A 15,210-nucleotide genomic window follows, 5' to 3' on the forward strand; every position below is an offset into this window, starting at 1 on the left:
GGGCGGCACTCCCAGCACCCTCAGCGGGACTGCCACAGGAACTGTGCCAAGCAATGCATTTCAATGGGGATTAATACGCCGGGCAGCCGGGTCACCACACGAAGGCTCCGGAATACATCCACGGCGTGGGATCCGTCCGATAGGAGCAACCAATCGCATAACCTCAGGAGCGACAAAACCTTCCAGGGATCTCCTTAAAAACATTCGGGAGATTTGGAAATAAAAGTGCCAAGCATAGGTGCCAAGCCACATATAGATTCGCACCCAATCCCTACGTTTCCTTAACCCAATATTCTCTTACTCCCAGCGCACTCATTAACCCCCCCGTGTCCTCTCTTCACACTTCGTTATTCCCTCTCATTTCATTCCATTTGTTTTTCAGTCCTTTTTGGACGCTCCCCACCTGTCGCCGCCGGCCTCCTCGCGGGAGAACAGCATAAACTTCTTCTCCAGCTGGGAGCGCAGGTAGGTATAGTCCTGCACGTCCAGGCGATGAACCAGAGAGACGTAAAGCGTGAGAAAAGAAGAGAGGAGCAGGCGATCCGGGGGGAGCGAGGGCACGGCCCACAGGATGACGAGCAGCTCCAGGTAGATGGGGTGTCTGAGATGGGCGTAGAGGCGGGCCACGCGGGGGGACTTGTGAGACAGAGGGTCGCCCATCCCAAAGCAGTGGTAGTAAACCTGGAAAGAACAAACGGACGCCAATGAAATACAAGCTGTAACGCGGCAACAGCGACACCCTGTGGCACCTGAACGTACTACAACACCAAGCCGTATGAGGGCATCGACCAAACCGTTAAGGCCCGACGTACCCCCAGGCTGGCACCTCTGGGGTTAAACACTCACCTGTTTTAAGCCCATGAGCTCCGCGTAGTCAAAGATCAGCAGAACGCTGAATATGAGGAGCCAGGATATGGTGTGGAGAAGCACGCAGAGCAGAGGAAGCCACGCAGTCCATGGAGCAGAAGACACGCTCCACAAGAACGGCCCACGTGGGCATGGCTGCCAGTACCTTATCAGGACCTGGGCGAAGGGGAGGAATAAGCGCATAGTAAGGAAAGCGTCCTGCAACAAACACTAGAGCACAGAACAGTATCTGAACCACCACACCAAAGGAGGCTTCCAGGACACACGCCTCAATCTTTAATCCAGAGATGGTGAGGAGGAGAGCGGCCTCATTCACGCACCCATAAATCCCACGGTCGGGCTGTACCTGGAGGGAGACGGCGGTGCAGAGGATATAGACGGAGCGCTGCAGGACACCAAATATCCGCGTCACCGTCCCTTTGACTGCGGAGCAGGCCATAACACTGTGCTGCAGCACGAACAGGAAGAGCAGAGCGGCGTCTATCCCGAGAGAGCGCAGGATGGTGGCGTCCCCCACCGCATCGCCCCACGATAAGGGGGGCTCAGCCGCTATAAAGAGAGAGAGAGGGGTTAGCAGGAGATCCCGATACATCGCTCCGCATTACAGCTATACACGTGTGTTACATGGCATCGCCACTTGCTGCCCTGCAGTATGTGGGATGCATAAACTCATGGAAGGCAACCAGTCAGTTATACATCCTCCATGCTGCAGGGCAGCACTTTATCTGGGCTGTCAGCAATATGTAAAAATTGTGTGTCCTGGAAAACGCAGATCTCACAATTCTTATTAAATCCAGAGATTAAAATTAAATAGACCCCCCCCACCAGATCTGAGCGAATCTTATCCAGTTAGTGGCAGAGGTGGGATCCCTGGTACATTTAGTTATGGGGGCCCTTCACCTGTCACAGGGGGCTCCCCATTATTTTGTGGGGGCACAGGGTAAAATCTGGGGGATTGCGCAATTCTGCAGCAAAACGGTAAATGCATAGGAACCAGCAGGAACTTTCCGTAGGTTGCTATGGCAACAGTATACATTAACCATTGTGCACCAGAATTACTCGTTAAATACAAAATCACCTCGTTTTTATTATTATTATTATTTCCGTTTATTTTGCTCTCCGCAAGCTACCTGTCTTCCCGCCACTTTACCAGGCACCCACCCCGCCGCCATCTTTACTCATCCCACCTGTATCCCCGCTGATGTTCTTAAATATCGCCCCGAATGACAGAAAGCGAACGAACTCCGCGCCCGTTCCGAATCCAGCCACGAAGCACACCAAAGACACCGCTGCTAGAGAGATGCAGGCCGGGAGCGAGGGGCCGAGGGAGGGCGTTGGGGCTTCAGCCGACATCTCCGGGCAGCGACTTCACTCGAGTACGGGGATCCGGCCTCCTCAGGGATACCCGAGGCCACGCCTAAAAGGCGCGACGTCACATAGCGGAGACGGTGCCTAGGGGGGGTGGGGACACTAAACTGATGCTTTTTTTTTACGGAAGAAACCAATACAAGAGGGGAAAACTTAACTGATTACCGTGTTTTCAGTTTACCGGCAACGGCAAACTGAAAACCCCTATAATACAAGTTACATTGAGTTGGTCCTACTGGAAACGTCACACGAGCGCCGCGCATAGATGCTGCATGTGCTGAGTTGGAAACCGCCAGCCCGGCTAGCTCAGTCGGTAGAGCATGAGACTCTTAATCTCAGGGTCGTGGGTTCGAGCCCCACGTTGGGCGCAATGTTTTTTTTTAATTTAATTTATTTAGATTAAATATATATAAAAAAACGATATTTCCTGTTAATACACCATGCAAAAATAATAACAATAATACTGTTTCGATAAACGTATTTTTTTTGTTCAATTATATCTGTATATTATTTTCTTTGACACATTATTTATAAAATTAGCTTTTTTTTAAATTAACAGAATATCACTGTAGAAAACCATTTTTCCCTCTAATTTTGTTTCAGTTTTTCAACTCATTGTGACAACCTATTTTTGTAAAAATAATGAATTATGGATATGACATCATCATTATATAATTATATTTTATTTTAAAGTAATGTATTTTTTTTCTTTTTACAGGAGTAATTAAAAAAAAACCCCAATATGTGTAAAACACAAATATAAAAATTATATATATATTTTTTTGGGTTGCAAAACTCCAATTAGTTAGGTATTATTACATGGGACGCTCGCTTTAACCCTTTATGTCGTGTCACATTACTCCACGCAGGATTAACCCTTTTTAAGGCACTATTCCTCTTAAAACAAACATAAATTGTGTTCCCTAATGGGTTAAGTAAATAGATCTTAGCATATCTGTCATTTTATTTATTCTGCTTCACATGAAACAACACAGGTACTTTTTTAAAGAGCCTTTTATCAGTTTTTTGGACAACAGCCAATCAGGGGCCTGCGTTTGCGTCATGTGACATTTAAGTGTTCCCAGCAGAAATGATCAACGTGATAATTTTGTAGATGAGTAATTGATGTCTGGGAGGTTTTTTGGACGGACGGCGGCTCGGAGTAAAGGGGTGTATAACGCGGCTAAAGTGTTAACTATCACAGCGTAGGAGGACCGGCACCTCCTTTTTAATGTTATTCGATCCCCAGAACTGTAATCCACACGCCCGGCTCCGTATTGTAAAGATATAATCCGGAAAATGCAGTCCTTTTGGCCTCGGCGGTCTGTTATTCATATCCCTGGGAGTCTCGGCAGACAACAGACCCGGTAATAGGAGCTTCCTGCGTCATGAATAGGAGGATCACACCTGTGTTAAATCACGATCCTGGAGTTCATTGCTGTCAGTGCACATGTGGTTTTATAAGACAATCAATATTTGGGGCCACAATCAGAAATATTAGGGCCCGGTACCGACCTACAGATAGGGTCCCCTGCCCGGTCCCACCATAGGCTCCGGTTACCAGCGTGCCCCGAGCTCCTGCTGCCCCCCTGTCCTGGCTCTCAGTAGGGCCATTAGGCAAGAAGGTCCCAGAAAGGGGCCACCAGGACCTAAAGTCCAGATGAAGCCCATTTAGCCCCAAACAGAGTAAAAGGGCCATCTGCAAGTCCTGTGCGGTGGGCCGTGAGGGCCAATGAAGGGCCCTGTGATAGGTCAGGGAGGCAGAGAACTGATTCAGGTTTGCTATTCACATACCTCCCAACTGTCCCGCTTTTGTCCGTCATATTCTTCCTCCCTGCACAATACCTTCAATCTCACCCGTTTAGTGAATATAGCCCCATATCACCACATCGCTCCTTCGTTTTTTTGTTGTTTGTAGGATATTCAATATTTTCGCGTTACTTTAAATTAATATCATTATTCTCTTTTGTTCCACGTATTGGGTAACGCGAGTGTCCCGGCCTCGCCGCTTGCGCAACCTCCATCTCCATGCCCAATCCATTCCAAACCACAAATTAATCGCAAATTAATCCCCCCGCTGCCCCGAGATTATTTCATAACGTCGTATAATAATAAAGTTCCCGTCACATTTCCAGCATCCACACCCCGTCTCGACTCGCCGGCTTCCAGAAGGACCTCAAACGGTCGATACGGACACCATGACGCTCCCCATACTTCTCCTGAGCTCCATGATCCACGCGTGTCTGTCGGGTGAGATATTGCTTGGGGGGGGGGACCTGGTTGGATATGGATGGAGAAATCTGGGGAAAAAAAGACAATTTTCCATAATTAATAAGATATAAGATATTTTCAAGACAATCTCGGCATCTCGGGGTCACGGAGTCTAGAGTTGACCCCATATTCTACGTCTAATGGAGTCATCTGTGAGGTCAGATCTTCAGATAAAAGAACGTCGCTTGGAACGTTCAGATCTATCAGAGCAGAACATGGAGCCATCTCTAGACTGTGACCAAATCTGTCTATCCCCCCCCCGGGATGTAGGGTCCGACCTTGGGGTACATTTGTTGGTATCTGCGTTTATCACAGGGCGGTGGGCACCCCCGGCCAGCATGTAGTCATTCGGTATCTCCGCTGCCCCCAGAATCCTACACCCTCACCTATCATCACACGTACCTGGAGGCCTCAAAGCCGGAATTCTTCGCTGACTCCTACCTCAACGACATCCCCTTCTATTGGTACGACAGCAGCAGCCGGTGGCTGGAGCCCCTCGCCCCGTGGAGGCGGAAAATGGCAACTCCCAAGATCTGGTACAACCTCAACACCGAACTCCAGAAGCACCAGGAACAAATGAAGGCCATCTCACCGGGTAAGAAGAATCTACGCGACGCTCGGGAGACCTTGGCCATGTTGGCTAGCGCTTACCGACTGCTGGTAGCCACAGATGATTCATTTCGGCCAATGTAGGGGGTCAAAGCATCCTATTTGAGACACCCTGTTATTCTCTAGAGAGTTCAACTCTAAAAAGAGACATACAATTTCAGATCAGCCCCGTTTGGTGCATCTAGTCGCCCGTTTTTAACGCTGTGGTGTAACCAAAGATGCCGGGGGACCCCCAAACACACAGTAACATATTTACATGCACACAAACACACGGTTACATAGTTACATGCACACAAACACACGGTTACATAGTTACATGCACACAAACACACGGTAACATGCTTAAACAGACATTAACGTACAGACATACTTACACACGCAGTCAGAATAACATACTAATACATCTACATACGCACTAATGCACACACAATCAGTGACATACACACAAACAGCCTCTTCCACTTCTTCCGGGAGGCTGTTCCACTTATCTACTGCATTATCGCTGCGTTTTTCACATGATAGTTGGGTGGAAGAGACAAATTTCACACAGATTCCTCCCAATAGAAAGTTCAAATTTGACACGGTTTCAGTTCACAAGAGAACCACTAGAGGGCGACACATACTATCATTGCCTATACTGTACTAACCTCTACCACTTCTTCTGGGAGGCTGTTCTACTTATCTACCACCCTCAGTAAAGTAAACCTCCCTTCCACTCCATCTCAGCAGGGAATGCCACGGTTCAGTACATACACGGCTGCACGGCGTCCGCCAATGGATCCGTGGAAGGGTTTTTCCAGATTGCTTTGTCGGGGATCGAGATTCTGAGGTTTGACACGGGATCCGGAACGTTTTCGTCAGAAATAGAGGTGGGGGCCGTCCGCAAAATGCTGGAGGCTCTGAACTCAAACAGAACGTTAAACCAGAGGAGGAAGGAGGCGCTCGATGTGACCTGCGGGAAGGACATTCACTTCTTACTGACCTACGCCAACGCCTCCGTCCATCGCAAAGGTGAAAGAACATTATGTGGGGGATAGGCTTGTGTACGGTGCCCGGGGGTGGCCGAGCACGTCTCTTCCCATCGGCACAAAATGGTGAGAGCGGGTAAGAGAGGGAGCATGTATGGATGTATGTATGTATGTCTGTATGTATGTATGTGTGTCTGTATGTATGTATGTGTGTATGTCTGTATGTAAGAGCATGCATGTATATGCGTAAGTGTGTGTGAGCATGAGTGCGTGTGATAATGGACGTGCATCAGGGGCATAACAAGAAACCACAGGGCCCCAGTGGCACTACACCCATGTGTCTAGCAGTGCCACATATGCCCCCAGACAGTTGTGAATGCCATCTTTGCCCCCAAAAAGCATGTTTCTGCCATCTTTGCCCCCAAACAGCATGCCTGTGCCATCTTTACCACAACCAGCTTGCCCGTGCCCCCAGACAGCTTCTCTGTGCCATATTTGTCCCCAAATAGCTTGTCAGAGTGTGTAAAGAAGTGTTTGTGTTGCCGGGGGGCAAATGAACATCACCTTTATAATCTCTCTGTTTCCACGCAGCCGAGCCGATGGTAATCGTGTCTGAGATTATCTCCAACAGCACCGTGGCCCTGGACTGCAGGGCGTACGGCCACTATCCTCGGGACATCGCCATGACGTGGATCAGGAACGGACGGGCTGTCCCCGAGCGGCAGCTGCCGAGGCTGACGCTGCCTCTCACCGATGGGACGTACTTATCTCGGGTTTTGGTCGATGTGACCTCAGGGCCAGAAGACATTTACACCTGCGAGGTGACCCACAGCAGCCTGAAAACCCCACTGACAGCACAATGGAGTAAGTCAGAGATCACATGATAACGATCGAGGCACTCATACCAACCAAGTGTCCCAGTGTTTGTCAGACAGTCCCGGGAGCTGCCCTGCGTTTGCAAATAAAAAGAGCTGTAAAATCACAGGGACGTCGCAGACCTCCATTACCGCTCCCACATGGTCACCGCAGGGAGGCCTTCACTAAAACCAACTGCACAGATACCCTGCACATGGATCAAAGAAAGGTTCCAGTCAGGGTGTAAATCCGTCCTATAGTCCTAGTAACACCAGACCCCCCGGTGGCAGTACATGTAATTGCAATCAATTCACTTTATAAGACTTTCGGTAGTGATGAATGATGGCCCCGTACTTTGTCTCCATTCAGTGAAATCTCGCCTGACGGGGAGTTCTTACGGCGCAGTCACTGGCGGTCTCTCGAGTGGCACCGTGATAGCTCTAACGCTTACTGGGGTCCTGTTTGTGACAGTCGCCGTGTTTGGTATTTTAGTCTGGGAAAGAGAAAGAAGAGGTGAGCGCTCTCTGGCACCAAGAACTCTCTTCATATAACGTTCTCTTCATATAACACTCTCTTCATATAACGCTCTCTTCATATAACACTCTCTTCATATAACGTTCTCTTCATATAACACTCTCTCCATATAACGCTCTCTTCATATAACACTCTCTTCATATAACACTCTCTTCATATAACGCTCTCTTCATATAACGCTCTCTTCAGAGAATACTCTCTTCTTATAACGCTCTCTTCATATAACACTCTTCATATAACACACACTTAAATTGTTCCTATTGCCTTTCCTGTTACTCCATATAACCCATCTTCTAAACCCTCCTATTACTCCCTATAACCCCTCCTATTACTCCATATAACCCTCCATATAACCCTCCTATTACTCCATATAACGCTGCCTGTAAGCCCCTTATTACTCCATATACCCCGTCCCTATAAATTATAGGTGGATTCATGGGGCATCAGGGGTGGATCTGCCCATTCTATGATCCCTCGTATTACTCTGTATATATATATATATATATATCTAACATTTCCTCGCTCTGTCCGGATCTTTCCGCCGGTCACTGTATAGACTCCGTGTTGTTGACATATTTTTTTATGACACTTTTAATGTTTTTCTTCCCGCAGCGAGGATGCGCGGCTCCGTATTTAATAATGATTCCAGCTCCTGAATAGAACATCTTCCGTCTCATCACCCGCTGACCACTAATAGATTGTAAGCTCCCGTGGGCAGGGCCCTCTGCGCCTTCTGTGCCTCTTTATTTTAGGTTGATTTTGTATATAGTTAATTATAATGTCATTATTAAACTCCCCATTTACTGTAATAGGAAATTGCAGGCGCTAGATAAATAAAATGTAATAATAATAATAATCTCATTATATCTGATAAATCCAGATTTAACCCTTTCAGAGTTAGCCATTTATGTGCCATGTGGTTGACAAGGTGGACCCCAGTAGCAACCACATATCCCATAGTGCACTGCAGGGTGCCCTCTCCGTCATTACTTTTAGTGATCGTTGAAACTATTTGATTGGCTGTGTGTTGCTATATGTTTACTAAGGGGGTGAGGAAATTTAACAAAATATAATAAAGTTTTTTTCTTAATCAATTGGGGATTTTTTTCTTATTTGTACCATTACCATAACCAAAACTGAGCATATTACACTGCATTATACTGCCACCTAGTGGTGACGCCTTAACACAGCATTACAGTAGAGCATATCACGCAGTATTATACTGCCATCTAGTGGTGACGCCTTAACACAGCATTACAGTAGAGCATATTATGCAGTATTATACTGCCATCTAGTGGTGACACCTCAATATCGCACCAAGAAGAGACACAATGTCAGCAAAATTATTAAACCAAGCAGTTTATAGAGAAACAGCTTCACGAAAACCTTTAATTTTAAACCGTTCAAAATCTAAACTTTTTCTCATACGTTCCTACTGAATATGTTACACGAATGCCGCATTATCTTTTCTTGCTGTTCCATGTACAGTGATATACCCCAGTGCTGTATAAAGTAACCCCCCCATCGCTGTATACAGTAATAAGACGGCAACCAATAGAGTCGCTCTTATGGACCTTTAACTCCTGTTCCCTCCCAAGGCCAAGATTAAGCGCTAGGAATTAAAGGTTGGTACGAGCGACTCTGTTGGTCGGCGGCAGGGAGCTCCCCTGGCATCAACCAATGAAGGGCAGCTGCCAGCGACCAATAGAGTTGCTCGTACGGACCTTTAAAATCCTGGCACCAAAGATGCTGTGTACACCGTTAACCCCGTATTAAAAAAAAAAGGCAAAAATACGAACAAACACGAAGAATGCACACAAATATAAATATTTTGTCTTTATAGAAGAATTTTTTAATACTCTCTGGCCAAATATTAACCCCCTCCAACTATACTACAGGTAAAGGTGGGTTAGTGAGGTTGGATGAGCTTTCAGACGAAACTTCATGCATTTTTACAACATGGGGACCCTCGTTTGTTATATTGGAGCCTCCATTGACTTTCCAGCTATCTTTGTACGCTCTCCCCTAAGTTCTACCGATTCTTCTGCGCCGCAGGAGGCTCTGGGCCTCGGCTGGCTCCCAGCTGAAGATTTCTTCTCCGTAGGCCGGAGGCGTTTGGGCCTCGTACTCAGGACTTCCCGGTATGATCTCAGCTGCACGGCAGGTTCCTGGAGGAACAAAGTGCACGGGTTTGGAATTTTCGCACGTCACACATATTTTGTCATATTTGTGTCTCTCTCTGTAGTGACACGTTTGGCGCACTGGTCTTTGGAGACGGCATTCAATGAGGTTGAATTTGTTTTGACTTAAGACGGTTCTTCTATTCGGACTCTTGGGGCAGATACTTTTAATGTTTTCGATCGAATCTGTATAGATGAAAGTGTTGACGGCTTTGCACGTTCCGTTCTTGTGCCTAATTTGTCTTCTCCTTATGATGTTGGTACAGTTGATATTTTCATCGTTGACTACATGATTTTTCTTAAATTCTTCAAAGTTTTGGGATTCGCCCAGAGAAGAAACGCTCAGGAGGACCCCGAGGGTCAGGAGAACGGGCAGAACTGAGGACATTCTGGGTGGGTTCTGCGATGAGATCTAAAGGGAGAAGACAACACGTTAGAATGTCCAACATCTAAGATCCTTCAAACCCCCAGCAGTATAGGGTCAGGCTTTTATTTAGTAGGATGTGAGTATTACAATGTATCACCTCTTCTATTGTTAAGAAAAGGAGATAATGAAGTAGTTATATTTTTTTTGGGGCCAAGATAGCTAAAAATGTAACGTTGTGCAAGCTTTGGGGAGAAAAGTCCTGAAAACTTAAATTTAGCTCTCTAACCATTAAATTATTTTGATGAACTATGTCCCGAGATCTATTTGTTTCATTCATACACAAATTCCCCGACACAAATATAAAAAAATATAAAAAAAATGTAAACTAAAATGAATAAAAATATTTCCACAAAAAAAAATAAAAAAAAAAGTAGTGTGTGCAACACTTAGATTTACTATTTTCTATATTTGTTTTCAGGCGCTGTGTGGGTTGTTGAAGCTAAACTTGCCATATAAATGTGTCCAGATCCCCTTGATACGAACTGAAACTTTACAGATATATTTTAAACCCAGCACATTATCATATTTGTTGCGACTGTTTTGCAGGCATAGGGGGACAGTAATTAAATGGGTGTCTATATACAGAGGGGGCTGATATATCGAGCGACCCCTCAATAGCCCCTCATAACTAGCATTTAAATAATATTCCTTTTATTGCATTTGAATTAAACATAAAATAATAATAATAAATTAAAATACATTGTAGATGGAGATGGTAAAGTCTTACGAGGCACCTGCTCGTCTGTTGGGATGGAAAGGTGAAGGAGGGGACAATCGACACGTACAAATTATGGCTGGATGAGCATAATGGGAGTTTATGTTTGAACGTATTTATTTCCCATCCTCTACATTTAAAGGTTAAAACTTTGCTTTTTACCCTCTCGGGTGACACATTTATATTTGTGAAAGAGATCAGGGTGACACAGAAAGAGTTGTATGTTGGATTTAACCCTTACCTGTCTCTTTGTCAGTACCTCCTCCTCTGGGATGCTCGGACCTGTTCTTTTTCATGCACCTTGAGGCTCTTTTATGAGTCGAAGTGGAGCCACGTAACGGAAACTAAACTCGCATGTGGCTTCTCTTCACATGAGCTGGTGGCTAACCATCAGAGAGAGAACACGTCTCTTCCGCCGAATACCCGTCAAGAGCCTATTCTGTGGTCTCTATCTGTCTTTCAGCGCGAAACCTTGTGGTTCTCTGCCCAGGTAATGATGCCTCTAACAACTACTCTTTGGCTCTCTCAACTATGACTGCTCATCCGTCTTATTCTGTTATGTTTTCCCCATCATAAACTTTTTTGTTCATATTAAACGTCTAAAATATGACCAGAAACCTTGTTATTGGTAACAGAACAGCAGTCTAAGAATTTGAGGTTAATTAGGTATATTCTGCTTTCATTGGTTGTATTGATTTATTCCGGCTCAAAATCATCCCCATGTATAGAGATTCCTTTATGTATTTAAATGTTTCTCTCCCAGCCATTTTCTCTCTTCTCTCCCCCGGCTCTCCCATCCCCTCTCTCTCTTCTCTCCCCCAAGCCGGACATATGTATGAAAAGGGCCATACGTGTCCTAAATTATGACCTAAATTAAAGGAATAGGAAAAAATGTCTTTAGTCTTATAGACCTGTTTCTTAGTTATCGTCATGCCAACCAACTCAATGGCCCAAGAACAGCCAGTTCCACCTCAACATTCTTAAAGTGGTTTTATCACTATAGCAACCAATGGAATTTCCCTTCTGATTTCTTGCAGGGGTGGAGGTAATTGTCAAATAAAGAACTGATAAAGTTGAGTAAAAATACTGCTTTTTGTTAATGGGTTAGTATTTAGCATAAGCTTTCAGGACACTTAGGTCCCTTCTTCGGGCACAGATTTAGACACATTTAGCAAATTATTCGGCATCAATCACATTTACTTTGATTTGTGAGGCATAAGAACAGGGCTGCAGCGAGGATAATGAGGCGACCCTGCCACTTTAAGGCCTGCGGCCGCCTAAGCGCAGCTGGTGGCTCGATGCGACAGGCCGCGCATTGGGGCCATCATAAGAAATGAATAGCAGAAAAATGGCGGCTTAGTGGAACAAAGATGTCTTACAAGTGGGATTTAACGCTGACAAATACCGGGCCGTCCCCATCTTGAGACAAGACACCTACTAACATCTGCCTTTATGTATAAAGTGCACCGGCACGCTATTCTGGCACTTGACACAGACCTGTGAATAATGAAGGTTTTTTTGTAAATACATGCAGTTTGGTGGCTTTGTGCCACTAGAAAGGATGCATTCGGTGAGTTTGAAAGCGAGCTGACTTGTGACCTTGTGACTTCCCCGTTTCTTTTCGCAAAAGTTCCTGGACCTGAACAGACCGGAGACACGGATGAAGGTATTGAGCGGCTTGCATTTCCTGTCAGCCGTTCTGATCCTCAGGGATTTCATGATCGATGTACACCTGATGTATTCTTGGCTCGTAATGTGCCGTTTTTTGAATTTTCTCGAGGACTCGGATGGGTAGAGAGGACAGATACTGAGGAGGATTCCTAAAAGCAACAGCACTGAGGACATCCTGGCCAAGCCCTGAGAAGACACATGGAGAAGATGAGAGAAGGATCCCTGGCAATGCAATGCTTTCGATATTCTATTGTTTTAGATAATGGCCCATGTCAGGGCCGCCATCAGAAATCTTTGAGGCCCAGGACCAGCTTAAAGTCTTGTTCCCCATGACCCTCCCATAAGGCTACCCCATGCCTATTCCATTGTCCTGCCTATTGCTCTGCTCGTGTTCCACCTACCCCTGCCTTACAATCCACCCATAAGCACGCTTCATGTGAGCAAGGGAAAGGGTCAGGGGACCCTTGGTTCAGTATTTCTTTGACCTCCCCATGTCTAGCACACATACATACTAACACGTAAACACACTCTAACACTGTACACTTACATACACACATATTCTTTCTCCTACTCCTCCTCTTCATCTCCCAGATTCCACTAACTGTAGGCTCACCCCTGATGCCACAACACGATGCATTGACATACACTCACTATAACACCATACACTGAAACACACATGCTAACACCATACATTAACACACACTTTATCACCGTACACTTACACACTATGTCCATGCTAATACATTCTAACACCATGCACCAATACACACACTCTAACACTATATGCTGAGATGCACACTGAGACTACCAACAACGCCATACACTCTCACACGCTGACACCACACTTTTATACACATACCCATACTATCCAATAATTAACACACTCTAAAACCATACACACAGGTGATCTTCAAAAACATATATAGGTGACCGCGCCCCTCACACCAAGTGAGTATAAATAATGCAAATAATACCAATTCAGAAAATTCCAGAAAAAAATTCATCCTAAAATAAAGAAGCAGAAAAAATAATATTTCACTACCTTAGAATTTCTGCATATCCAGATCTAACATTTTTTCATGTCATTATTTATTTATTTTGCTACAATGTCCCCTGAAGAAGGAGCGTCCAACCACGTGGAGGACAGATGTCTCATCACACGTGTGGATTCTGGTTTTCTAGCTGGGGCATGCAAAGAATAAAACAAATCCTCTGATTGTAAACCACGACTCAATAAATCATTCCCTATCACCGTCGCTGGGTTCAGAGCCAACCCTCTCTTTGACACACCGTGAGGAGCACCTTAGAAGCTTCTCAGGACCACTGGTGGACAAAGAACTGCAGCTTGAAAACCGTTGTATTTCTCACCATGATGTTGTAGACAAGGTCGGGACCAGACAACACGAAGGAACGTCTTTTTCTTAATAAATTTCAATTCTTCACTTGCAGCAGCTGCATCGACACTGAGAAATTAAGCAACTGGAGGAAAGACTCATAAAACAGAATTCCAATCTTTCTTTTATACTACTCTCCAAAATAAGATACGCATGCGCTCTACTTATTTACCAAATTCCGACGTGCCCTATCGGATGATATTATTACTGACATTATTCATACACTTTTTTAAATCTATCGTTTATGAGCGAGAAGTCGGTCATCTATGGCAGACTGTATGAGCTGGCAGTAGGCTTGATACAATTGTTAGATACTTTCTTAATTCTTTGCTTACCTCAGTGTTTTTGATGCATACAAACAGGGCTGAAACGTTGGAGCTGGCCATTGCCAGCCTGTCATACCGCTAGCTTCCTCTGAAGAAGCTGAGCTGTGGCCGAAACGCGTGTCAGGCTAGGGTTTACGCAGCAAATCTGGATGGTAGTCTTCTAGCCTTTTGTTATCTCCCATACTTGAATGAGACTGTATGCTAGATGTCACATCCCAAGGCTGTCCACTTCTCAACAGCTTATTTAAAGAACATGTCTTCGGGTGGCAAGTTGCTGCCCCTCTGAAAGTGCCACCTGGGTCTCATGGACCCTCCATGACCCATGTAAGCGCCGGCTCTGGGTTGAAGAATGCATATTAAAGAACTTACAAAGTAAGCAACTTTTTGAAAAAGTTCCTAGTGTTTTATTGGCCATAAATGGGGATTCAAAGGCTGACACAAATTCCAGATGCTACCAAAGTCACCCAACTAATGAAGACACCGGTTGGCTTAGGCTTCTGGAGTTCTTTAATTCGTTCACGGAAATTCCCCTCATTCTTATCTCACAAGTAAGTGTCATTTGCATTCCGTTAGCCCAGAGTAAACAATCAAGTGCTTAAGGACGTCAAACTTTTGGTCAATAGTCTATTAATAATCGTTGTGTCAATAGAGTGTGACCAGTTTTAAAAGAAATAACTTTTAAAGCCTTATCAATTTTTTAGTGATTTAATAGAAATTTCATTCCCCTGCTTCCCCGACTGATAATCATCATGCATTCTGTTTTGTTTTTTTCAGCACAAAACCTTGTGGTTTTTGTTAATCTGACCAGAACATGCTGCTTTTTCACAGCTACTCATTGGCCCTTCCTGAGGTTAAGTTCACTATGACTGCTCGTGCTTCTGTTCTGCGTTCTCGGTTGGGGACCTTTTCTATGAATTCTAAATGTTTTACTATTGAGTTACCAGGATGCCTGCAAAATCGCCCCCATTTATTGAGGTCCAACCTATACAAGCTATAAGCCATCTGGAAACTTGATTTGAGAAGAC

The 15,210-nt window shown here is 45.1% G+C and overlaps 3 protein-coding genes and 1 non-coding gene across 4 annotated transcripts; 2 read left to right on the forward strand and 2 right to left on the reverse strand.

The window, feature by feature from the left end:
• Nucleotides 1–360: 360 nt before the first annotated feature.
• Nucleotides 361–2,289, reverse strand: NRM (nurim). Its single transcript, XM_053473433.1, has 4 exons — nucleotides 2,055–2,289; nucleotides 1,214–1,416; nucleotides 847–1,023; nucleotides 361–681 (listed from the first exon to the last, which is right to left on the reverse strand). Exons 1-4 carry the CDS (start codon nucleotides 2,218–2,220, stop codon nucleotides 379–381), a joined length of 849 nt encoding a protein of 282 aa, XP_053329408.1. The 5' UTR covers nucleotides 2,221–2,289; the 3' UTR covers nucleotides 361–378.
• A 241-nt stretch (nucleotides 2,290–2,530) lies between these two features.
• TRNAK-CUU (transfer RNA lysine (anticodon CUU)) lies at nucleotides 2,531–2,603 on the forward strand. The gene has a single exon. It is a non-coding gene; the product is annotated as a tRNA-Lys (tRNA).
• A 1,830-nt stretch (nucleotides 2,604–4,433) lies between these two features.
• On the forward strand, nucleotides 4,434–8,278 carry LOC128503909 (class I histocompatibility antigen, F10 alpha chain). The gene is made up of 6 exons (XM_053474104.1): nucleotides 4,434–4,485; nucleotides 4,877–5,101; nucleotides 5,842–6,126; nucleotides 6,675–6,947; nucleotides 7,308–7,451; nucleotides 8,085–8,278. Exons 1-6 carry the CDS (start codon nucleotides 4,434–4,436, stop codon nucleotides 8,126–8,128), a joined length of 1,023 nt encoding a protein of 340 aa, XP_053330079.1. The 3' UTR covers nucleotides 8,129–8,278.
• Nucleotides 8,279–9,301: 1,023 nt separating this feature from the next.
• On the reverse strand, nucleotides 9,302–11,093 carry LOC128503264 (sialic acid-binding lectin-like). Its single transcript, XM_053473303.1, has 2 exons — nucleotides 11,036–11,093; nucleotides 9,302–10,064 (listed from the first exon to the last, which is right to left on the reverse strand). The coding sequence occupies exon 2, from the start codon at nucleotides 10,038–10,040 to the stop codon at nucleotides 9,498–9,500; it is 543 nt and encodes a 180-aa protein (XP_053329278.1). The 5' UTR covers nucleotides 10,041–10,064; nucleotides 11,036–11,093; the 3' UTR covers nucleotides 9,302–9,497.
• Nucleotides 11,094–15,210: the final 4,117 nt, after the last annotated feature.

Source organism: Spea bombifrons, chromosome 8 (assembly GCF_027358695.1).
Source record: "Spea bombifrons isolate aSpeBom1 chromosome 8, aSpeBom1.2.pri, whole genome shotgun sequence".
NCBI lineage: Eukaryota > Metazoa > Chordata > Amphibia > Anura > Pelobatidae > Spea > Spea bombifrons.